A 26628-nucleotide genomic window follows, 5' to 3' on the forward strand; every position below is an offset into this window, starting at 1 on the left:
GTGTGAAAGGATATCTCATAGTGGTTTTGATTTGCATTTCCCTAATAGCTAGTGAAGCTGAGTATCTTTTCATGTGCATTTTAGCCATCTGTATTTCCTGCTTGGAAAAATGTCTATTCATGTCTTTTGCCCATTTTCAAATTGGGTTGTTTGTCTTTTCATCGTTGAGTTGTAGGATTTCTTTATATATTTTGGATACCAAACCTTTATCAGATATGTGGTTTCCAAATATTTTCTCCTGTTGAGATTGCTGCCTTTTCACCCTTTTGACAAAGTGTTTTGAAGTGCAGAAGTATTCAGTTTTAAGGAGGTACCATTTATCTATTTTTCCTTTCATTGCTTATTCTTTGGTTATAAGGTTTAAGAAACTACCACCTAGCACTAGATCTTGAAGATGTTTCCCTACATTTTCTTCTAGGAGTTATATGGTACTGGTTCTTATATTTAGTTCTTTGATCCATTTTGAGTTAATTTTGCATAGAATGTGAGCTAGGAGCACTCTTTCATTCTTTTGGATATGGATGTCAAGTTCTCCTAGCACCATTTATATAAAAGACTGTTCTGTTGCATTTGAGTGGACTTGGGAACCTTGTCAAAAATCATTAGACCATAGATATGAGGGTCTATTTCTGACTCTCAATTCTATTCCATTGATCAATGTGTCTGTCTTTATGCCAGTATCACTGTAGATTTACAATATGCTTTAAAGTCAGGAAGCATGAGTCCTCCCACTTCACTCTTCTTTTTCAAGATGTTTTTGCCTATTTGAAGACACTTACCCTTATAAATAAATTTGATAATTACCTTTTCCATTTCTGCAAGGTAGGCTGTTGGTATTGCATTAATTCTGTAGAAAATTTTGAGTAGAATCGACATCTTAAGAACAGCCTTCCAATCTATGAACACAGAATGTCCGTCCATTTATTTAGGTCTTCTTTGATTTCTTTTGGCAATGTTTTGTAGTTTTCTGAATACAGGTCCTATACATCCTGGGTTCAATTTATTCCTAGATATTTGATTCTTTTAGTTGCTATTGTAAATGGAATTTTTTTTCTTGATTATCACCTTGGAAAGCTCATTACTAGTGTATAAAGTATCTTGCCACTTTGCTGAACTCTTTTATTAGCTTTGGTAGTTTTGTTGTATTTTGGGGGGAGATTTTCTAAATATATGACCATGATGTCTGCAAATAGTGAAAGTTTTACTTCTTTCTTTCCAATTTGGATGCCTTTTATTTCTTTTTCTTGCCTAATTACTCTAGAAAGAACTTCTAGAACAATGTCGAATAACAGTATTGACAGTGTTGTTCACAACTGTTGTCTTGTTCCTGATATTAGAGGGAAAGCTTTCAGTCTCTCACCACTGAGTACGATGTTAGCTGTGGGTTTTTCATGTATGCCCTTTATCATGTTGAGGAAATTTCCTTCAATTCCTACCATTGGAGGTAGTGTTTTTATCAAAAAAGGATGCTGAATTTTGTCAAATGCATTTTCTGCATCAATTGAGATGATCATATGGTTTCTCCCTTTTGATTTCTTAATATGGTGTATTACATTAATTTATTTCCTTGTGTTGAACCACCCTTGTATACTTGAAGTAAAAGCCACTTCATCATGGTGTACAATTCTTTTAAGGTGCTGTTGGATTTGATTTGCAAGTATTTTGTTGAGGATTTTTGCATCTATACTCATTAGAGGAATTGGTCTGTAATTTTCTTTCCTTGCAGTATCGTTATCAGGCTTTGGTATTATGGTGATGTTGGCTTCATAGAAAGAGGTAGGTAGTGTTCCCTCTTCTTCAATTATTTGGAAGAGTTTGAGCAGGACTGGCATTAATTCTTCAAATGCTTGTTAAAATTCACCTGTGAAGTCATCTGGCCCTGGGACTTTCTTTGTTTGGAGGTTTTCAATGACTGATTCAATCTCTTTAGTTGTGGTTGGTTTGTTCTCAAGTAGTGTAGGTTCTTTGTGTTTTTCTAGGACATTGTCCATTTCCTCTAAGTTGTCTAGTTTGTTGGCATACAGTTGTTCATAATATCCATTTATGATATTTTTCATTTCTTTGGGGTCTGTGGTAATAATGCCTCTCTCATTTCTGATTTTAATGATTTGTGTCTTTTCGCTTTTTGTCATTGTCAATCTAGCTAAGACTTGGTCAATTTTATCAATCTTTTCAAAGAACCAACTTTTGATTTTATTGATTCTATTATTTTTTTGATGTTGTTGTTGCCCTCAATTTACTTTCATTCTAATCTTTGTTGTTTCTTTCCTTCTTCTTACTTTGGGATTAGTTTGCTGTTCTATCTCCAGTTTATCCAGGTGTTCAGTTAGGCTTTTTATTTTAGCTCTTCCTTCCTTTTTTTTTTCTTTTTTGAATAATATATTTTATTTAACCCAATATATCAAAAATGTTTAGAAATCTATAGACAATTATTTAAAGAGATATTTTACTTTTTTTGTTTTTTGTTTTTAGTTTTTTTTTAGTTCACTTTTATTGAGATACATTTACATACCATACAATCATCCATGGTGTACAATCAACTGCTCACAGTACCATCATATAATTGTGCATTCATCACCCCAATCTATTTTTGAACATTTCCTTTATACCAGAAAGAATCAGAATAAGAATAAAAAATAAAAATAAACACCCAAATCATCCCCCCATTCCCCCGTATTTTTCATTTGGTTTTTGTCCCTATTTTTCTACGCATCCATCCATACACTGGATAAAGGGAGTGTGATCCACAAGGTTTTCACAATCACATTGTCACTCCTTGTAAGCTACATTGTTATACAATTGTTTTCAGGAGTTCAGACTACTGGGTTGGAGTTGGATAGTTTCAGGTATTTACTTCTAGCTATTCCAATAGATTAAAACCTAAAAACTGTTATCTTTATACCACGTAAGAATGTCCACCAGAGTGACCTCTCAACTCCGTTTGAAATCTCTCAGCCACTGAAGCTTTATTTTGTTTCATTTCACAACCCCTTTTGGTCAAGAAGATGTTCTCAATCCCATAATGTTGGGTCCAGATTCATCCCCAGGAGTCATATCCTGCATTGCCAGGGAGATTTACCCCCCTAGGAGTCAGCTTTATTGGCTTTTCATGTAAGGGGGAGGGCAGTGAGATCACCCGCCTAGGTAGCTTAGAGAGAGAGGACCACAAAGAGCAACAAAGAGGCATTTGGGGGGAGACCCTTAGGCACAATTATAAGCAGGTTTAGCTTCTCCTTTGCAGTAACAAGCTTCATATGGGCAAGCCCCAAGACAGAGGGCCCAGCATTTCAAGCCGTCAGTCCCAAATGTTTGTGAGAACATCAGCAACAATCCAGGTAAGGAAGTCCAACACCTCTGCATCTTCCCCCAGCTCCTCAGGGGGGCCCCAAATATGTATTTTTATTCTCCAATGGCCAATTGACTTTTTTTTTTTAATTAAATTCAGTTTTATTGAAATACACTCACACACCATATGATCATCCATGATATACAATCCACTGTCCACAGTATGATAACATAGTTATGCGTTCATCACCACAATCTATCTCTGAACATTTTCCTTACATCAGAAAGAACCAGAACAAGAATAAAAAATAAAAGTGAAAAAAGAACACCCAAATCATCCCCCCATCCCACCCCATTTGTCCTTTAGTTTTTATCCCCATTTTTCTACTCATCCATACACTAGATAAAGGGGGTGTGATCCACAAGGTCTTCACAATCACACTGTCACCCTTTGTAATCCACATTATTATATAATTGTCTTCAGGAGTCCAGACTGCTGGGTTGGAGTTTTGTAGTTTCAGGTATTTACTTCTAGCTACTCCAATACATTAAAACCTAAGAGGTGTTATCTATATAGTGCATAAGAATGTCCACCAGAGTGACCTCTTGACTCCATTTGAAATCTCTCAGCCACTGAAACTATTTCGTCTCATTCTGCATCCCCCTTTTGGCCAAGAAGATACTCTCAGTCCCATGATGCCGGGTCCAGATTCATTCCCGGGAGTCATATTCTGCATTGCCAGGGAGATTTACACCCCTGGGAGTTGGGTCCCACGTAGTGGGGAGGGCAGTGAGTTCACCTGTCGAGATGGCTCAGTTAGAGAGAGAGAGGGCCACATCTGAGCAACAAAGAGGTACTCAGGGGGAGACTCTTAGGCACCATTATATGCAAGTTTAGACTGTCCTTTGTGGTAATGAGCTTCATAAGGGCAAGTTCCATGCTCGAGGGCTCAGCACATCAAACCGCCAGTCCCAATGTTTGTGACAACATCAACACCAGTCCAGGTGAGGATGCCCAACACATCCGCACCTTCCCCCAGATCCTCGGGGATGGGGAGGGGGAGGCTGTAAATATATTTTTTATTATCTGCCCAAATTACTCTAGGATGTGTCACTATTTCACTCCAGCCTATACTAACCTACCGTATCTTACTTCCTATTCAAAGTTCCATGCAATTGTGGTGTTTGAACAAATCGACTGTAGAGTTGTACCATTTAGAAAATTTAGATCCTGTACCAGATAGATATCTATTCCCTTGGTCTCATATGGAAGTTGAAGTTTTAAAACACAATCAGTTTCAACCTTTACCCTTTGGCCTGGCTTGCCTTGGTCTTAACCAGACCTGCTTCATTCATATCACTAATTGAAGTCTGGGCTCTTTTTCAGCTTTTTTTTTTGTTGTTTTTTTGACAGTGGCTATATGCACTAATACTGACATTCATATCTGCCGAGCTCTAGCTCTGAGTTTCAGGTGTCTCAGAGATATGCATAGTTCCAGAGACCAATCAGGTTATATGCTACGGGATCAGCATCTCAAAGTTTAGAGACAGGCATTACAATTCAGGGATAGATTTAACTGTCTGTTCAGGTCTTTTGCCCATTTTTTAATTGGATTGTTTGTCTTTCTGTTATTGAGATGCAGGATTCCTTTATATATTCGGTATATTAAACCCTTATCTGATATGTGGTTTCCAAATATCATCTCCCATTTTGTAGGTTGCCTTTTTACTTTTCTGACAAAGTCCTTTGATGTACAAAAGTGTTTAATTTTGAGGAGATCCCATTTGTTTATTTGTTCTTTGGTTGCTCGTGCCTTGGGTGTGAGGTCTAAGAAACCACCTCCTTTTACAAGATCTTTAAGATATTGCCCTACATTTTCTTCTAAGCGTTTTATGGTCTTGGTGCTAATGTTTAGGCCTGTGATCCACTTTAAGTTAATTTTGGTATAACGTGTGAGATGGACAACCTCTTTCATTCTTTTGGAAACAGATATCCAGTTCTCCAAACACCATTTATTGAACAGGCTGCTTTTTCCCAGTTGCTTCAGCTTCACTGCCTTATCAAGGATCAGTTGTCCGTAGATGCGAGGGTCTACTTCTGAACACTCAATTTAATTCCATTGATCAGTATATCTGTCCTTATGCCAGTACCATGCTGTTTTGAGCACTGTAGCTTTGTAATATGCTTCAAAGTCAGGTAGTGTGAGACCTCCCACTTCATTCTTCTTTCTCAAGACATTTTTGGCTATTTGGGGCACCTTACCCTTCCAAATAAATTTAGTTATTGGTTTTTCTATTTCTGTAAAGTAAGTTGTTGGGATTTGAATTGGTATTGCATTGAATCTGTAAATCAGTTTAGGTAAAACTGCCATCTTAACTATATTTAGTCTTCCAATCCATGAACATGGTATGTTCTTCCATTTTTTCAGGTCTTGTTCAATTTCTTTTAGCAGTTTCTTATAGTTTTCTATGTAAAGGTCTTTTGTGTCCTTGGTTAAGTTTATTCCTAAATACTTGATTCTTTTGGTTGCTATTGTAAATGGGATTTTTTTCTTGATTTCCTCCTCTTGTTGCACATTACTTGTGTATAGGAACCCTACAGATTTTTGCGTGTTGATCTTGTAGCCTGCTACTTTGCTGTATTCATTGACTAGTTCTAGTAGCTTTGCTGTAGATTTTTCTGGATTTCCTACATATAGAATCATGTCATCTGCAAATAGTGAAAGTTTTACTTCTTCCTCTCCAATTTGGATGCCTTTTATTTCTTTTTCCTGCCTAATTGCTCTAGCTACAACTTCCAGCACAATGTTGAATAACAATGGTGATAGTGGGCATCCCGGTCTTGTTCCTGATCTTAGAGGAAAAGCTTTCAGTCTCTCCCCATTGAGTGTGATGTTAGCTGTGGGTTTTTCATATATTGCCTTTATCATATTGAAAAAGTTCCCTTCTATTCCTATTCTTTGAAGTGTTTTCATCAGGAAAGGATGTTGAATTTTGTCAAATGCCTTTTCTGCATCAATCGAGATGATCATGTGGTTCTTCTGCTTTGATTCATTGATGTGGTGTATTACATTAATTGATTTTCTTGTGTTGAACCAGCCTTGCATACCTGGAATAAATCCCACCTGGTCGTGGTGTATAATTCTTTTAATGTGTTGCTGGATTCGATTTGCGAGTATTTTGTTGAGGATTTTTGCATCTATATTCATTAAAGAAATTGGTCTATAATTTTCTTTTTTTGTAGTTATCTTTGTCTGGTTTTGGTATTAGGGTGATGTTGGCTTTATAGAAAGAGTTAGGTAGCTTTCCCTCTTCTTCAATTTTTTTGAAGAGTTTGAGCAGGATTGGTACTAATTCATTCTTGAATGCTTGGTAGATTTCACATGTGAAACCATCTGGTCCTGGGCTTTTCCTTTTTGGGAGCTTTTTGATGACTGACTCAATCTCTTTACTTGTGATTGGTTTGTTGAGGACATCTGTTTCTTCTTGAGTTAATGTTGGTTGTTTATGCTTTTCTAGGAAGTTGTCCATTTCATCTAAGTTGTCTAGTTTATTAGCATATAGTTGCTCATAGTATCTTCTCATTATCTCCTTAATTTCTGCAGGGTCGGTAGTTATATTTCCTTTCCCATTTCTGATTGCATGTATTTGCATCTGCTCTCCCTTTTTTTTTGTTAGCCTAGCCAGTGGTCCTTCAATTTTACTGATTTTCTCAAAGAACCAACTTCTGGTTTTGTTGATTCTCTCTATTGTTTTCCTGTTCTCAATTGCATTTATTTCTGCTCTAATCTTTGTTATTTCTTCCCTTCTGCTTGCTTTGGGGTTAGTTTGCTGTTCTTTCTCTAATTCCTCCAGGTGAGCAGTTAACTCTTCAATTTTTACTCTCTTGTCTCTTTTAATATAGGCATTTAGGGCAATAAATCTCCCTCTCAGCACCGCCTTTGCTGCATCCCATAAGTTTTGATAAGTTGTGTTTTCATTGTCATTTGCCTCGAGGTATTTACTAATTTCTCTTGTAATTTCTTCCTTTACCCACTGGTTTTCTAAGAGGGTGTTGTTTAGCCTCCATATGTTTGTGAATTTTATGATCTTCTGCCTTTTATTTATTTCCAACTTCATTCCATTGTGGTCTGAGAAAGTGTTTTGTATAATACCAATATTTTTAAATTTGTTGAGACTTGCTTTGTGACCCAACATGTGGTCTATCATAGAGAATGTTCCATAAGCACTTGAGAAAAAAGTGTATCCTGTTGTTGTTGGATGTAGTGTTCTATAAATGTCTGTCAAGTCTAGTTCATTTATCATACAATTCAACATCTCTGTTTCTTTAGTGATCCTCTGTCTAGATGTTCTATCCATTGATGAGAGTGGTGTATTGTAGTCTCCAGCTATTATTGTACAGGTATCTATTTCTCCTTTCAGTGATCGCAGTGTTTGCCTCATGAATTTTGGGGCATTCTGGCTTGGTGAATAAATATTTATGATTGTTATGTTTTCTTGATGAATTGACCCTTTTATTAATATATAGTGTCCTTCTTTGTCTCTTTTAATTGTTTTGCTTTTGAAATCTAACTTGTCTGATACTAATATAGCTACTCCCACTTTTTTCTGGTTGTTGTTTGCATGAAATATCTTTTTACAACCTTTCACTTTCAGTCTATGTTTGTCCTTGTGTCTAAAGTGAGTTTCTTGTAGACAGCATATAGATGGGTCCTGTTTTTTAATCCATTCTTCCAGTCTGTGTCTTTTTATTGGGGAGTTTAATACATTTACGTTTAGTGTTATTACTGTAAGGGCAGTACTTTCTAGTACCATTTTGTTTTTTGGAATTTATATGTCATATCCTGTTTTTTCCTCTCATTTTACCTTTCCTGTAATCTTCATTTCTGCACTCTTCTCCAACTCTCTCTCTCCTGTCTTTTCCTATCAACCTGTAGCACTCCCTTTAGTATTTCTTGTAGTGCCTGTCTCTTATTCACAAACTCTCTCAGTGTCTGTTTGTCTGAAAATGTTTTAATCTCTCCCTCATTTTTGAAGGAAAGTTTTGCTGGATATAGAATTCTTGGTTGGCAGTTTTTCTCTTTCAGTATATTAAATATATCATGCCACTGTCTTCTTGCCTCCATGGTTTCTGCAGAGAAATCTGTACATAGTCTTATCGACTTTCCCTTGTATGTGATGGATCGCTTTTCTCTTGCTGCTTTCAGAATCCTCTCTTTGTCTTTGACATTGGACAATCTGACCAGTAAGTGTCTTGGAGTAGGTCTATTGGGATCTATTCTATTTGGGGTATGTTGTACTCCTTGAATCTCTAATTTTCTGTCTTTTATGAGTTGGGAAATTTTCAGTGAATATGTCTTCTATTACTCTTTCTGCCCCTTTTCCCCTCTTCTCCTTCTGGGATACCCATAACACGTATATTTGTGTGTTTCATGTTGTCACTCAGCTCCCTAAGACCCTGCTCATATTTTTCCATTTTTTTCACCATCTGTTCTTTTGTGTGTATGAATTCGAATGACCTGTCTTCCAGTTCACTGATCCTTTCTTCTGCCTGTTCAAATCTACTGTTGTGTCCCTCCATGTGTTTTTCATCTCCTCCGTTGTGGCCTTCATTCCCATGAGTTCTGCCATTTGCTTTTTTAAGTTTATGAATTCTTCTTTATGGTCATCCAGTGTCTTCTTTATATCCTTCAGCTCTTTTGCCATATCTTCCTTCATTTCATCGAATTTATTTAGCATTAGTTGCCTCCACTCCTGTGTCTCAGCTGAGCTATTAGTTTGTCCCTTTGGCTGGTCCATGTTTTCGTGTTTCCTGGTATGGCTTGTTATCTTAAGTTGTCTAGGCGTCTGATTTTCTTGATTAGTTTGTTTTGGAGCTCATTTCCTATCTTTTACCTAGTGCTTTTCTTGTTGGTTGGCTTTGTTCTCTGGCCTCTGTTATTCAATTCAACTTATTCTAGACCTCTAACTTAGGTTCTATTTAGTTGATCAGAATTTTTCCCTTCTTGTTTTTTCTGTTTCTTGCTCTGCCTCTATGTAACATTTTTGTGAGTGGGTCTCCTCAGATATGGTTGACCCTAGTCAGATTTTCTCAGTCTAGTGAGGCCCAGGTCTCATTGGGAGGGTATGGAGTTTTCCTGAGAATGAGACCCTCCTATCAGGCCTTTAGAATTGGTGCTTTTCCTCTCCTGTCCAGCAGGTGGCACTTGCCAGCCCGCAGCTACCCCACCAGTGTAAGGAGGTATGTAGACTTTAGTTCTCCTGGTGACTCTGATCCTGTCTGGGGTGTGGCTGACTGAAGCCTGAATCTGAATTCCAGCCCCTGGGGTCTGAGTTCCCAGAAGGAGGACTGCCAGTTGATCTGGACCTCCCTCCACTCTCCCAATCCTCAGAACTCCAGTTGTCTCTCAGGGGCACTATTCCCTTCTCCCCTCTCCTCTTTGGGGCCTCTCCATGTAGATTCCTTGATCAGCCTGAGTTGCCAATTAAAGACAGGGGTGGAGGCCTTCAGTAGTGAATACGGAACTCAAAGACACTATGGGTACTCTGTCTCCCCCCAAGCCCAGCCTAGTCCCTCAACCTGGGCTTTCCGATAGAAAATAACCACATATATTACTTTTAGATTAAAAAAAAATAGAAAAGAAAAACAAGAAAAAGAAAAAAGAAAAAAAAAAAAAGAGTCTCTTTTAAAAGTTTTTCCCCAGCCTGGAAGGTTTGTCAGTGTCAGAATAGAGCATTTAAAGATATGCTTTGGGCTATTGTCTGATAATTACTCTCCAACAGCTTCAGTTCCACCCCTGCCAAGGGCTATTGAAATGCAAAAAGATAAGGGATCAGTAAGAAGCCAGAAGGGACAAAATGTAGGGGAAAAAAAAATGGCTTTTTTTGAGTCTGGGAATGGGTGCCCACTTTTACGTGCCCCACTTCTCGGAGCCCAGCCCTTCTTTAGCACCCCAGCTCCCAAAATTAGTTAATTAATTTGTTAATTAATTCTGCAGTTGAGGCTGGGTTGAGCCTCCCTTCTTGCCCTCAGCAGATTGCTGTTTTTTGGTGTCCCCCCCCCCCCCTTTCAGGGAGCCGGCAGCAAGACAGTCTGTGAGGTCTGGGTGGGGAGGGGCACCAGACCCCTGGTCTGGGGAACTTACAATGTTCTCTGCAATCTCAGCTTTTCCTCCAATTCCAAGCATGCGTCCAATGTGTGACCGGTTACTGGAGACCCTGAAAACACTCTTTCATATAGTTCTTGGGTAATTGCCAGCTGCTCTGGGGAGAGACGAAATTCTGCTCCTCACCACTCTGCCATCTTGCCCTGCCCCGGCCTCTTCCTTCCTTTTTAATCCAGACATTTAGGACAATAAATTTCCCTCTCAGCACTGTCTTTGCTGCATTCCATAAGTTTTGACATGTTGTATTCTCATTTTCAATTGTCTCAAGATATTTACCTATTTCTCTTGCAATTTCTTCTCTGACCCACAGTTGTTTAAGAGCGTGTTGTTTAACCTCCATATATTTGTGAATTTTCCAGTTCTCCAGCTGTTGATTTCCAGTTTCATTTCATTATGATCAGAGAAAGTGCTTTGTATAATTTCAATCTTTTAAATGCATTAGGGCCTGTTTTTTTGCCTCAGCATGTGGTCTATCCTGGATAATGTTCCATGAGCACTTGAGAAGAATGTATATCCTGCTGTTTTGGGGTGAAATGTTCTATATATGTCTGTTAGGTCTAGTTCACTTATCATATTAATTAGCTTCTTTTTCTTCCTTATTGATCCTCTGCTTATATGTTCTATCTATTGAAGAGAGTGTGTATTGAAGTCTCCTACTATAATTGTAGAGACATCTATTACTCCCTTAGTTTTGCCAGTGTTTGTCTCATGTACTTCTGGGTGCCTTGATTAGGTGTATGCATATTTATGATTGTTATTTCTTCTTGGCAAATGTCCATTTTATTAATATATACTGTCCTTCTTTGTCTCCTATGACAGCTTTGCATTTAAAGTCTATTTTGCCTGACATTAGTATAGCTACCCCAACTTTGTTTTTGTTACTACTAGCATAGAATATCATTTTCCATCCATTACTTTTAACTCATTTGTATCATTATGTCTAAAATTAGTCTCTTGTAAACAGCATATGGATGGAGCATATATTTTTATCCATTCTGCCAATCTTTTTCTTTTGATTGGGAAGTTTAATCCATTAACATTCAATGTTATTACTGTAAAAGCAGTACCTATTTCAACCATTTTATCCTTTGGCTTTTGTCGGATCTATTTTTTTTTACTCTTTTTCTCCTTTTAGTTACTCTTACTGATAATCTGCATTTCTATACTCTCCTCCAAGCCTCTTTCCTATCTTCTCATCCAGCAGAATTCCTTTCAGTATTTCTTGTAGGGCAGATCTCTTGTTAACGAACTCTCTTAGCTTCTGTTTACCTGTGAACATTTTCAACTCTCCCTCATTTTTGAAGGACTGCTTTGCTGGATAATGATTTATTGGCAGGTAACTTTTTTCTTTCAGTATGAATATATCATACCACTGCCTTCTTGTTTCAGTGGTTTTTGTCAAGAAATTGCCACTTAAGTCTTATTTGGCTTCCCTTGTATGTGGTGAGTTGCTTTCAGAATTCTTTCTCGTTGGTATTTGACAGTCTGATTTATGTGTCTTGGAGGGAGTCTATTTGGATTTATTCTGTTTGGCATATGTTGCGTTTCTTGGATTTTCATATTTATGTCTTTATAAGGGCTGGGAAATTTTCAACCACTATTTCCTCAAATATTCTTTCTGGCCCTTTTCCCCTCTCTTCTTCTCCTGGGACACATAAGATGCATATATTTGTGTGCTTCATGTTGTCAAACATTTTCTTGAGACTGTGTTGAATTTTTTCCGTACATCCCTCAATTTTTTCTTTTGTCTGAATTCAGTTGCTCTGTCTTATTGCTCACTGATCCCTTCTTTTGCCACTTTAAATCTATTGTTGTGTGTCTCTCGTATATTTTTAATTTCATTTATAGTGTCTTTTATTTCTGTAAGATGTTATTTTTCTATGTATTCTTTCAAGTTCTTCTTTATGGTCACCCAGTGCCATCTTAATATCTTTGATCTCTTTAGCCATCTCATTGAATTTGTTTAGGAGATTTTTTGGAACATCTTTGATTACTTGTTCCCAATTCTATGTCTCTGTCAACTTTTTAATTTGTTCCTTTGATTGAGCCATATCTTCCTCTTTTAGTATGCCTTGTGATTTTTTGCTAATTATCTGGTCATCTGAGTATCTTGATGGGTTTATTCTGAAGGTTGGTTTCTCTCTCGTCTAGGATTCTATTGTTACTTGGATTTGGATTAAGACTCTTCTTTGACAGTTGGATTGTCAGTATTTCCCAGCCAAAACAAAGCCAGGTATCTGTGTAGTGGGTATAGACCAGATCCAATGGGTCCTGGGTTAGGATTAGGAAAAACTCCCCAAAGCCCCTTTTGTACCCTGCACTCTTCAGCCATCTATTCCCTGCAAACACCCCTCTGAAACAGTTGAAATAGTGGCACCTAGTTGATTGACTGGGAGGTTTAAAATTGCAGGGGTCCTCTGTTCTCACTTTGCTGGCCAATATCTGGCTCAATGTTGTACTGTGTCCCCCTCTGTACTAGGGGGAGAGGACTTCCACAGCCATCCATCTGCAGCCACTGCCCAGGCAACAGTCAGGCCACTTGCCGATGCTTTCCTTGAGGGTGGAGAATGGGTACCAGAGTCATGGAGGGAATTACAGTCTCTGTATGGTTTCTCAGTCTCTTTATCCCATAGTTTCCTGGGCATTGTACTGACCTCCCCTGTTCCCTGGATCCCCAAACAGATAACTTGGACAGTTTCTGCCTGGTAATCACTGCTTTGGGGAAAGAAGTAGGTTCTGCTTCTTCCTCTTTTATCCTCCCTTCTTCTTTTATCCTCCATTTTGGAGGCTCCTCCTTGGGGCCCTTTTGCTTTTAGCACTGCTCAGCAACTTGTGCTGTGCCCTGGAACTCTATGGAATTGGTTCCCTTTGTCTAGATATGCATGGGGATCTAACTCACTGCTATGAGTGTTTTTATGGTCCGTGTCCCCAGTGGGTGGTAGGATATCCTGGCCACTGCCTCTGCATACTTCCCAAGTTGTGTGGGACTGAGCAAGGGGGAGGGAAGAGAGCTGGGCAGTCTGGGACAGAAGTTTCCTACCTGATATTTTTCTTTTTCAGCATTTGTGGAATCCTTCTCCAATCTATGTCTTCCTCCAGAGTTCCAAGGAAGTGAGATTTGTCCTTTTATTCACTGACTGTCTGGCGTGACTTTTTCAGGTGATGTCTTAGGTCACCATTTTGAAGATTTCACTTTAGGTGTGCTTTTTGATTAATAATTTTTTTCTCCCAATGACCTTTCTCCTGAAATATGTGGACAAAGTCTGATTTTGCTCTCTTGGGACAATGCCTGGCAATAAAAGCTGCTTGATTAATATTGATTAAGTAGATTAATGAGCAAGCCAGCAAGGGAATAGAGTTCTACCACTGTTGCTGCTACTGCTAAGCAAACTTATGTTGAGAAAGTACCATGCACCAGGCATATAATAAAAATTGTGTGGTCTTTGGCAAGTTACTTACTTTCCCAGGAGTCAAGGTTTTAGTATGTAAGGTGAGGGAGTTGAACTAGAGCAGGAGTCTCAAACTTGAATGTCCAAAGGGGTCATTAAGATAACGGAAGTGCAAATGAAGACACTTAGAGTCCAGAGTAGGGTGAAACATGATAGCAGCTACTCAGCTCTCTCTGACCATTGCCATGCAAGAATATGGGCCTGGCCTCAACAGAGCTTTTGATTTTTCAAGATAAGTTAGAAATATTTGTTTGTTTTTAATGTGAAATAACACAATGTTTAAATGCTAGCTTATTTTTTAAAAATGCCAAGAAGGCCCAAACAAATTTCTTTGTGCTAGATTCAGCTTGGAAGCATCTAGTTTGTAACTGCTGAACAAAAAGTTTCCTAAGGTTTCAATTAGCTCTGATTCTCTGTGATTTACTCCCTAACAATCAGTGAGCTTGCTACCCTGGCTTTGATGTGCAAGTTTCTAAAAGTCCTGGAGAACAGGTAGGTAGCTCTTGATATCACTTCTCTGAGGCCCCTGAGACAATGTCCATGAACTTCCATGTCAAGCCATTTGAGCCTTAACAAAATGTCACTTAAAGAGATACCCCTTAATTTACATAGGAAGAGATCTCACCCCTCTTTGATTTAAAGAGGAACCAATTCTTGGTTAGGGTGAGGTGAATTAAGCTAATTATGCTACTAAACAAGACAATTTGTTTTTTCACCTAAAAAAAAAAAAGGGGGACATGTGGGTTTTCCATTACTCCTACACTATTCCCTAACCAAGCTATGGCAAATAACTAAGTTTTGAATGACTGCAATGAGTTTTCCTAATTAAAGAAGAGGGGGTTATGACAATAACAACAGACAGAACTGTATGCCACATGCAGAAAGCAGACAATTGAGTAGAAAGACAGTTTAAAAGGTATTTTTTCAGTTAGTTCAATACCTTCTGTGTTGAGTGGCTTTAAATTAGTAAGCATCACAACATCATCTCTAAGGGGAAAAAATATACTAATGCATAGTCCTTGCTATGTTTATCTTTGTTAGAACACCCTTAACAAAATATCATCATTCTATTTCTCTTGCTACATAGCATACCAGAATAGCAGAATAAAAATAAAAAATCAAAGCAATGTTTCATAAAATCTGCTATTTAAACATTGACTTTTTTAGACCACATTTCTCTTTCTCTCCCAGAATCATGGTGAATTGGTAGTCATCAAAATGGAAAAGAAAAAGGAAATCTCCATTTTGTTTCATAAATTTGAAGGAAATGCTCCATTGTCATCTTACTTCCAGGGTGACTTTTAAAAAGCCCAAAGTATGTTTAACTGAATATATTAAGAAAAAATTCTTTCTGTCATCTATAATGTTTATACAAAAATTTTGACATAAGCCATTAGACTTTGTCTTCTTAAAAAAAAGTCTGTGGAAGTACAATTTTTAAAAATTAAATAACATATTACAATAAACACATAGCTGCTCTGTTGGAAAGGTGATATGATTATCTTTGAAAGATTCATCTAGAGATGTAGACATGGGCTGAGGAAAAGAATAGTAAATATTCCCAAAGATGTTACTAGTTTAAAAAACCCAAACATGTGTCTTCATTGAATAAAACTGAACTTTTTTTTTTTAAATCAAAACAATTTTTTGGACTCACTCCCCAGAGAACCTCTTTTGTTGCTCAGATGTGGCCTCTCTCTAAGCAAACTCTACAGGTAAAGTCACTGCTCTCCCCATCAACTCGGACATGACTCCCAGGGATGTAAGTCTCCCTGGCAATGATGGACAGGACTCCCAGGGATAAGCATAGTCCTGGCATTATGGGATTGAGAAAGAGTTCTTGGACCAAAATGGGGAAGAGAAATGAAACAAAATAAAGTTTCAGTGGCTGAGAGATTTCAAATAGAGTCAAGAGATCATTTTGGAGGTTATTCTTATACATTATGCAGATATCCCTTTTGAGTGTATTGGAAAAGCTAGAAGGAAATACCTGAAACTGCTGAACTTAAATCCACTAGCTTTGATTCTTGAAGATGATCTTATAACTAAATAGTTTTTATGGTGTGACCATGCAATTGTGAGAACCTTGCAACTGACACTCTTTATCCTGTGTATAGACAAATCAGTAAGAAAATAAAGACAAATAAATAAATAATATGGGGGGCGGATAAGGGGTGTGGAATATTTGGATGTTCTTTTTCTTTTTCTTTTTATTCTTTTTTTGGAGTAATGAAAATGCTCAAAAATTGATTGTGGTGATGAATGCACAACTATATGATAATACTGTGAACTACTGGTTGTACACTTTGGATGATTATTTGGCATGTAAATATAACTCAATAAAAGCCTCAGGCATTTTCCATTGCTGACTCAGGAAAATAAAAATTGCATAAAATATAAAAGAAAAAATATCTCTGGAATATTCCCTCCATTATTCTTTTAATTTTCCCCTTCACATTATATGCATTGAATCATACTTTTTAAAAAATCACAATGCATAATTTAAGCTAAATATAATTAAATTCAATAAAATCTATTGCAGTAAAAGAATATGGATCTCTGGGGTGCTCACTTCCAAGATGAAAAACAAAAGAAGGAACAATGGAGGTGCCAAAAAGGGCTGCGGCTCTGTGCAGCCTATTTTCTGCATGAACTGTGCCTGCAGCATGCCCAATGATGAGGCCCTTAAGACGCTCTCATTCAAAACATAGTAGAGGCTGCAGCTGACATTATGTATGTAAAACTACATTGCTGGAGGCGGGGCAAGATGGTAGCATAAAGAACAACTAGTAAATAGCCAGGAACAACTAGTAAATAGTCTGGAACAACTGTTGGAGGACATTCGTGACTGTTCACACATTGTACACCAGTCAGGAATGGGTGGAACAACTGAGATCTCAGCATAAAATCTGTAAGTGAAACTGTAGACTGGCACCCCTACCCCCGGCACAGTAGGCTGAGCTGCAAAACTTCACTGTGGGAGGAAGAAGCAGCTCCTGCTGGGAGCAAGGGATTACAGCTCAACAAAGCTCCAATTGATGTTTTAATTTAGCAAATTTGGACTATTGAATACAAGCTACAAGCACAGATAAGCCCTGAGCAAACAGAAATCTGAAGTTCCTCCTGACAGAGAGCAGGCAGGGCTGAAGAAAAAAATACATAACTAAATAAAAACAGAGGCTTGTGGAGACAGCTGAGCTCAAAGTACTGGAAAACAGCTGTGTTCCAAGAAAAGGGGCACACAGAACTGGAAACAAACACTGGTCAACCAGCGAAGCTGAGGGATTGGAGACTGGCTCTGAAAAGGGGCTTCTGCTCTTTTTCCTTTTTTTTTTCCCTCATTCTAAGCATCTCATTAGAGAAAGCCTCAGACATTTTCAATTGTTGACTCAGGAAAGGGTAGAGTTAAGAAAGAGAACAAAGGAGGAATTCAAATGTAGAAGATAATTCCTTGGGGAGTGTATCTTCCCTAAGAAAAGTGGGGCAGGGCCCAGCTCAAGGGGCAGCCCTCCCTCAAAGAACTCAGACCCCAGGGACTGGTGGGGGGAGGAACCCAGAAACAACTTGAGCTTGGCTTCTGACACCCTCAGCCCCTGGCTAGGACAGGGTACACTGTGAATTAAAGGGACTGCACCTCTTTACACTGGTGGGGAGCTGCGGGCTGACAAGCACCAACTTCTGGGGAGGATAGGAAAAACACAGAGTCTAGAGGCTTCACAGGGAAGTCAGAAAAACTGCTCCTCAGGAAAACGTGATACTGATTACACCCTCCTCCTGACATCTGGGCCCCTCTGGTCTGGGAAAATCTGATTGGGGTAATCAAGGAAACCAGATGCCAAGACAACAAAAGATTTCAGTCAACTTAGAAAAAATGAAGATATGGCCCAGTCAAATGAACAAACTTACACTTCAACTGAGATACAGGAATTGCAAAAACTAATTAAAGATCTTCAAACAAATATGCTAAATCAATTGAAAAATCAAATCAATGAGTTGAGGGAAGATATGGCAAAGAGATGAAGAACATAAAGAAGACATTGGGCGAACATAAGGAAGAACTCGAAACTGTGAAAAACCAATTGGCAGAACTTTTGGGAATGAAAGGTGCAATACAAGAGATGAAAAACACAATGGAGGCATACAACAGCAGATTTGAAGAGGCAGAAGAAAACATTCATGCACTGGATGACAGGACATCTGAAATTCTATACACAAGAGAACAAATAGGGAAAAATAATGGAAAAATACAAGCAGCACCTTAGGGAAGTAAATGACAACATGAAACACATGAATGTATGTGTCATGGGTGTACCAGAAGGAGAAGAAAAGGGAAAAGGGGCAGAAACAATAATGGAGGAAATAATCACTTAAAATTACCCATCTCTTATGAAAGACATAAAATTACAGATCTGAGAAATGCAACATACCCCAAACAGAATAGATCCAAATAGGCCTATGGCAAGACACTTAATAATCAGATTATCAAATGTCAAAGACAAAGAAAAAATCCTGAAAGCAGCAAGAGAACAGCAAATCCATCACATACAAAGGAAGCTTAATAAGACTATGTGCGGATCTCTCAGCAGAAACCATGGAGGCAAGAAGGAAGTGGTGAGATATATTTAAGACACTGAAAGAGAAAAACTGCCAACCAAGAATTCTGCATCCGGCAAAACTGTCCTTCAAAAATGAGGGAGAGTTTAAAATATTCTCAGACAGATACTGAGATAGTATGTGTACAAGATACATGTTCTACAGGAAATACTAAAGGGAGCACTACAGACTGATAGGAAAAGACAGGAGAGAGAGGTTTGGAGCACAGTAGTGGGTGATGGTAGCACAACAATGTAAGTACACTAAACAAAGACAACTGTGAATATGGTCGAAAGGGGAAGGTTAGGGGCATGTAGGATACCAAAGGGATAAACAGAAGATAAAGACTGGGACTGTATAATTTAGTGAAACCTAGAGTGGTCAATGATTGTGATTAAACGTACAAATATGTTTTTACATGAGGGAGGACAAATGAATGTCAACTTTTCAAGGTGTTAAAATGGGGTAGCATTGGAGAAAAAAATACAATCAATGCAAACTAGAGTTCATAGTTAACAATAACATTGTATGCTTCCACTAATTGCAACAAAGGCAATATACCAAAGCTAAATATCTATAATAGGGGGATGTGAGGAGTATGGGATTCTTGGTGTTGGTGTAGTTGTCTGACTTTTTATTGTATTTTATTTTAATTTTATTTCTTATTTTGTTGCTTTTTAGTTGTCACTTTTTTTCTTTCTTTTTCTTTTTTCTTTTTCTTTTTACTTTTTTAGCCTCTTCCTCTTTCTTTGTGGAAGAAAAGGAAATGTCCTTATATAGATAATGGTGGTGAATGCATAACTATGTGATTATACAGGGAACCCCTGATTGTTTACTTAGGATGGAATGTATGGTATATGAATAAAACCATCTAAAAAATAAATAAAGGGATACAAGTGCTGCAGAAAATGTGGAGAAAGGGATATACCTAATCACCATTGGTGGGTAAGTAGAATGGTGCAGCCCATCTGGAGGGCAGTGTGGTGGTTCCATAGGAAGCTAAGCATGGGGTTGCCTTAAAGTCTTGCAACCCTGTTATTGGATGTATACACTTGGAAGAACTGAAAAGAGGGACACAAATGGACATTTGCACAGTGGGGTTTATGGTGGCAGTATTCATGATTCTCAGTGGATGGACGTGGCCTAAGGGCACATGGACTGATGAACGGAATGGCGAATTGTGGTGTATACTTACAATGTAATATTGAACTGCTACAAGAAGGAGTGAAGTTGTGAGGTGAATGGACATTGAGGACAGTATGTTGAATGAAATAAACCAGAAATGAAAAGAAAAATATTATAATTCATCACTAACAAGGAATAAACATAATGTGCAAACTCTGAGAATTGAGTCTGAGAGCAAAGGTTATCAGCGGAAGGCTTATTGTCAAGGTTCCTAGATTGTAATCTCTTACAGCAGTTACATCTATTCCTGAGTTTTAATGGTCATTTCTTAACTATGAGATGTTGAGCTTTTTGTGTATAACCTGGTCAATCCCTGGAAGTTTGGGTATCTGTGTGACACCTGAGACTCAGAGCCAGAGTCTGGCAGCTATGAATGTCATTATCCCATACAGCAAATGTTAAAAGAGTCTGAAAAAAGAGATCAGACTTCAGTTAGAGATGGGAAACAGCCATAATCACCAGACTGCTGTCAAAACAATGGCCTGTCTGAAGAGGCAGAATTTGAAGCCAACAACTATAAATCAGCCTCTTGTTATTCTTCCTGCTTCCTCCAAAACAAATAGAAATGCTCTATGATTACACTCTTTCTGTAGGCAAGAGATCAGACATATGAAGGGCTTGGGACCAATCATTGTGGAGAATCATCAAATAGGAGCTAAAAGTAAAGCCAGCCCAAAGACTGAACTTTGAGTTTCTGCTGAAACACATTACTAAGAATACACACTCCAGCAGACCCAGAGTGCAAAAATAGCCCTTGCATTTACTTAAGAGTCCTCTCAGTTTACAATCCCAAAATCAGCATAGAATAAAATATATTCAATCAAATATCTATATTACTAATGGATACCTGATTTAACGCAGAACTTAATGTAGTTGTAAAAATGCAAGTAATCCTTCACTTTCAAGCATTCAACATTTAACCTATAAACATTTTAACAGTCCTAGACTGCCTTTTCCAATGCTGAATATGTAATTCAGCTAAAGAATTAAAATTTCAAATCACAACTTCCTTACAATATCTTTGTCAATAGTTCAACTTCAGCAACATTGACATATTTTATTAGCAGTTAGTTTACATACATATATTTAAATATTCTGTCACATTTTGTCCTTAGAATTTATTTTTAAAAATTACTAGATAGTGGGAAAATAGTCAGTTGGAGATCACTGATAGCTTATGTGTTCAACTGTGAAGAAAACAGATCCAAAGAACATGTAAGAAATCCTAGAAATATTAGCTATCATGTCTAAATGGCAAAACATTAACCTTCTCCCTCTGGAAAGAAATCTTCCTTATCCAATGTAAATCAATTGTTTGACTTTCTTATATTTAATAATCCAGGGTGACTTGGGAAATACATTATAAACAAGATAGAGGTATACATGTATCCAGTAAATTTACCCCAAGAAATCTGCAGGAATAAAATTAGCTCCTAAAAATTGATGCTATGGAAACTAGTATTTTTCAGTCTTCTTCAATCCTAATTGTGTCAGTTAATTCTAGGAGGAAGCAATTATACTTGGAAGTGGGCTTCAAAAACTCACTGGATTGTCCATGTTAAAAACACAAGCTTATAATGATGCACTTTTCCTACAACCCTAATAATAACAGGGGTCTCAATAATGGGCAGTGAAACCAGCCTGGCAAAACAAGTGCCATATTAAGAAACAGTTACAAAACAAAAGTCACCTGAGTGGTTTGGACCACCCTGCTCCTTAGACTTCGCTCTCACCAATGCCAACCCCTCTGCTGCTTTTGTTCTGGTTTTCAGAACAAATTTTGAGGCAGGCATTTAGGCAGCATGCAGTCATCAGACCCAATCATCAAAGATATGGTATTCCTCAACAACATCCTTTTCTCCCACCTCTACCCAAATCACAGAGGTGTAACTTCAATCACAAGAGGGAGTATAAACAAATTATGGAAGACTGCCAAGAAAAAGGAAAACCGAAAAATCATTTTGGAAGTACTAAAACCTCCCTGGGATGGACTCAAGCTGCAATATGACCTCATGCCAAAGTGATACTAATTTAAATATAGATTCTGGTAAGTAAAATGATCCTGAGGCTAAATTAGATCATCCTTCTAACATATGAAGGAGGATAACAGTCAATCTCTGTAACTTTATATTGGATTTTTTTTTTCTTCCTTGTACATTTTTCTCCCACTCTCCCTTCAGTGAGGAATACATTTCCGTTCCTTCTCCCAGCGTTACTTCAGAAGAACTGACTTAAGGAATTATTGAGTGTTTTAAATTAAAAAAAAAATCTATTTAGCTTTAGACTTGGGAATCAATGAATTTGCAATAGATAGTAATTCTTAGCAAAGGAGGAAACCACCAAAAGTGCTGTGTAAAAGGACTTGCAATTTTTACTTCTAAAAATATTTCACTCCTTTTGCACCACTGAAAACCATTTTCCCCAACAAATAAATGTACCGCATCGCTAACAGAGTCATTAATCAAAGCCTAAAATTTTCAATAGCTTCCCTTTATTTTCTTCTATTCTCGGATTATTTCTGATTTAAAAAAAAAGGCATGCAAGTGCTTCAATTGACACCATCAAGAACATGGAAAGAGAACTCACAGAATGGGGAGAAAATATTTTCAAATCATATATCTGATAAGAGATTTGTATCCAGAATACATAAAGAACTCTTACAACTCAATAATCAAAAGACGAATAACCCAATTTTAAAAAATGGGCATCGGATGTGAATAGACATTTCTCCAAAGATAATACAAATGACCAAGAAGCACATAAAAAGATGTTGCCCATCATTAGTCCTTAGTGAAATGCAAATCAAACCGACAATGAGATACCACTTCACAACCACCCAAATGGCTATAATCAAAAAGACAGACAAAAACAAGCTAGTGAGGATGTGGAGAAATTGGAACCCTTATACATTGCTGGTATAACTGTAAGATGATGCTGTCACTTGGAAAACAGTTTGGCAGTTTCTTAAAATGTTAAACATAGAGTTGCCATATGACCTGGCAATTCCACTCCTAGGAATACACCCTAGAGAATTGAAAACATATGCCCACACAAAAACTTGTGTATGAGTGTTCATAGCAACATTATACACAATAGCCAAAAAATGAAAACAACCCACATATCCATTAACTGATGAATGGATAACATGCAGTATGTCCATACAATGGAATATTATTTGGCAATAAAAAGGAATGATGCACTGACAGTTGCTCAATATGAGATAAATCACAAAAATATTATGCTAAGGGAGAGAAGCCAGTCACAAAAGACCACATATTGTATGACTTCATTCATATGAAATGTGCAGAATAGGGAAATCTGTATCTATAGATACAGTAATTAGATGAGTGGCTGCCTGGGGCTGGGGCTGGGGGTTGGGAGGATGGGAAGTGACTGTTAAGAGGTGTCTATTTGATGAAAATGTTTCAAAATTAGATTGCGATGATGGTTGCAACACTGTAAATATATTAAAAATCATTGAATTATACACTTTAAACCAATGAAATTTTATGCAATTAAATTATTATCTCAAAGCTGTTAAAAAAGGGAGGGGAAGATGCACTATATTTCTTGGCAACCATGCTCAGATCTTTCATCATTTGAAAAAACAGTTTCTATGTTTAGATCCAATACTAAACAGGACAAAGAATATAGACTGTCATTATGGGAACTGGGGTCCTGGAGACAGCAGCAGAAAACTATGTACGTTTTAAGGAAAATGTGTAAAGTTAAAAAATTCACAGAATATGTCTGAAAATGGCCAAATATTTGCCAACAGAACTAAAGGTTCAATAACTGATGTTAAAACAGCAACATTCCCAAGTGCTTAAGGATCTCAACCCAATAAGCTACTTTAGGGTCTGCCCTTTCCATAATTGATTGGGATCTCAATGTATGAGCAGTAATCCGCAAAGAAAGGAAGGCAAAAGGCCTCAAGGGGACAGCTCCCTACCTGTGGGGAGCTGTCTTGCACTCTCAGCTGCGGCTCTTTGGGAAACCTTCCTTTCGGTGCCCGGGTTCAGAGGCCCAGCGCCGCAGTGCACTTGCCCAGCGCGCGGGTACATTCTTCCCGGCGTACGGGGAGACAATGAGGGTGGTCCCCGGAACGACAGAGGGCGCAGGACCCAGGCCCAAGGAGTGCTGGAGCAGCAGAGGGTAACATGGAACTTTGACACCCACCCTCCTGCCTCGGAGAGGAACCGTCCGTTCCGCTGTCCCTGCCTTGCGCCGGGCGTGCCCCGCCGCAAACATCCCCCGGACCTAGTCGGCAGAGTCGCCAACCCCTCCCCCGCCCCGGGTCCTTGCACCAGTGGTGGCGGAGTTAAGCGTGCAGCCAGGTCCCTATCCCCCGCGCCGCTCCACAGGCTCCTACCTTCCGCCTCCACCATTTCGAAGACATTCGGGTCGCCCATCTTAGCCAGCTCGTTAACGACACTGATGCCCGAAGGGCAGCAGGTAGTGGAAGCCAACGGTGGGAGGCGAGATTTGGTGTGGAGGCTGAATCTGACAGCGGGTCGCCGGAGCTTTCCCACCTCTTCTTCGCTGTCCGCCTCACAATTCACCGCCCTAAGACCCTTCCGCTCCCCAGGCTTCCTTTCCCGCTCGCAGAGCCTTAACACCTGCTCCGCGCCCTTGGCCCTCAGCTTCACTGTCCTCTCTCGGTAGCGCTTCTGGGATTTCTCCCAGTACTTCTCCCGATACTTGTCCCGATGCCGGACTTGCTTCCTCACCTCACTGAGCTGCACCCAGTCTTTTTTACTATTGCTCTCCTGCAGCTGTCCTTTCCCGTTCTCTCCGCCCTTTCTCCGCCTCTCTCCCCGCCTCCCGACTTCAGAGCTCCCCGGCGCCCCACCCTCGGGGATCGCCGTCTCCCCGCCCCCTGGCCGGGGTGGCTCAGTGTCCGCCGGCAAGTCTACATCGCTGTACTGCAAGCCACCTGGCGTCGACTCCGCCTCCTCCCGCCCCTCTTCGGAGCCCGCCAGCTCCTGGCCCTCTTGGCTAGTCAGCTCCATTCCCAACTGGCTTTCCGGGTTCCAGTCCACCCGGCAGGCCCGTTCCCAGGGCTCCTCGTTGCCCGGGCCTGCCGTCTCCCTCCTCTCCGGACGCTCCTCTGATCTCCAACTGGTCGGCTGCTCCCATGGCCACTTGTCCTGGTCCTCGTCCATCTTCCTGGCCCTTTGCCCACCTCGGTTGGCACCTGAGGGGAACTCCCTCCTGGCTCGGGAGTTACTTTTTGTCGGGTGAGAAAAAGCCCCCGCTTCCTTAAAGGTACCCCCTCCTTAAAGCTGGCTGGTGGTCGTCAAGGTTGTAACAGCCCCGTCTTTCTTGTTTCTGGCGCGCGGGTATCAACGTTTCAAGTGGTGGGGCCTGCTTTGCTGACCCAGACCCTGAAGTGTGCTTTCTGCAGTTACGGAAAGGTAATCCTTAGTTTGAATTCAACCTTTGACACTTAAAAATTGGATGGTTCGACATGTTGCTACAAGCTTCAGTTTTTTCATCTTTAAAATGAGAATAATAATGGCGCCCACCTCCTACAGGGTGTTGTGAGGAGCACAATAAGGTATTAACATTTTTAGCTGCTATTAAAATTAAGCCATATTACGTTGAGTTCTGCGCCACCCTCAAGGGTCACTTAATGTTCTGAGAGCTTCAGCCACAAGCTCGGGAGTGGATAGTCCCACTCCTGACCCGCCACTGTGAATTGGTTCTATGTTTTTGAGAAACTCAACTGCCCACTCCTAATAATTGAGAGGATGAGAGGAATTACTGTCTAATAGAGGAAGAAAACAGGTGAATGAACTGAGAGTGAAGTAAAAGTCTGAGCTGAGAGAGACTTGATAGTGCAGAGGAGAGAGTGTCTTACAAATTTGGGGCTGGGATGGGATGATTTGAGAATAAGGAGATGGTGATTAAGGAAGACTTACCCCTTATTCATTTTTTGCTACTCTATTTATTTTCCTTTCTACTGACAGTTTACAGAAAATCACTTTTTACGGACAAGGAAACTGAGGCCCAGAAATGAGAAGTGTTTTGGTAGAGTTTTATCTAATCCATAGTTAAAGCAGAAGAGGAAATAGCCTTTTTTCCTCTGTACCTTGATACAGCTTCCCTACTGAAACCTCTAGGAATAAGTCAGTCATTATGGTCAAGTGGTTTGAAGCTGTGGGCAATTCCTTACTTGCAGACATCATAATGTATTTTGAAATTGTGTTTGAAAGGTGAATATACATAAGTCAAACAATATATGTATGTGTAATTATAATAAATCACAAATTATGATAATATGTTTGGTTTTTACCTCTTCATTATTAATCAGTATTGATTCAAATCTAATTTTTGCAAATATGAATGTTTTATGTTCCTCCTGTATACCAGATATTCTGCTCAGTACTATGGATATTGTGATTAAACACACACGTGCAACATTTGCTTTACAGAGATTAAACTGAATTAAAGGCAATAAATTATTTTTCTATAATTTTATATATTTCTTGTTTTGCATCATATTTGAAGTGGCATGTGTAAGATATTAAATGTTGATGATTTTGCCCAAAATTAAATGGCATGTTTTGATGCTGAACTTGCTGTTTTACCAACTTTCTTTGAATTTTTGTTAATAAAAAGTTGAAGGCCAAGTAGTGTCCTTTTAATGAAGGTTGATATCCACAATGCTTTAGATCTTGAGAAATTTTCTCGTATTTGTATCATTGAAATATTTTATGCTACTTTTTTATTCATAATGTTAGTATGCCTGTTTGAATGTATTATGTCCCCCCAAATGCCATTATCTTTGATGTAATCTTGTGTGAGCAGACCTTTCGGTGTTAATTAGATTGTAATTCTTTGAGTGTTTCCATGGAGATGCACTCCACCCAACTGTGGGTGATGACTCTGATTGGATAATTTCCATAGAGGTGTTGGCCCACCCATTCAGGGGGGGTCTGAATTAA

General features: G+C 39.0%; 1 protein-coding gene across 2 annotated transcripts in view; it reads right to left on the bottom strand.

The window, feature by feature from the left end:
* Positions 1 to 24411, bottom strand: part of ANO5 (anoctamin 5) — a 116052-nt gene extending 91641 nt beyond the window's left edge. For both annotated transcript variants that reach the window (XM_037840762.1, XM_037840761.1), the window contains exon 1: positions 24051 to 24411. In XM_037840762.1, the coding sequence (XP_037696690.1) occupies positions 24051 to 24090 (40 nt within the window). In that variant the 5' untranslated portion in view covers positions 24091 to 24411. The remainder of the gene's footprint in view (positions 1 to 24050) is intronic.
* Positions 24412 to 26628: the final 2217 nt, after the last annotated feature.

This window comes from Choloepus didactylus, chromosome 6 (assembly GCF_015220235.1).
Source record: "Choloepus didactylus isolate mChoDid1 chromosome 6, mChoDid1.pri, whole genome shotgun sequence".
Lineage (NCBI taxonomy): Eukaryota > Metazoa > Chordata > Mammalia > Pilosa > Megalonychidae > Choloepus > Choloepus didactylus.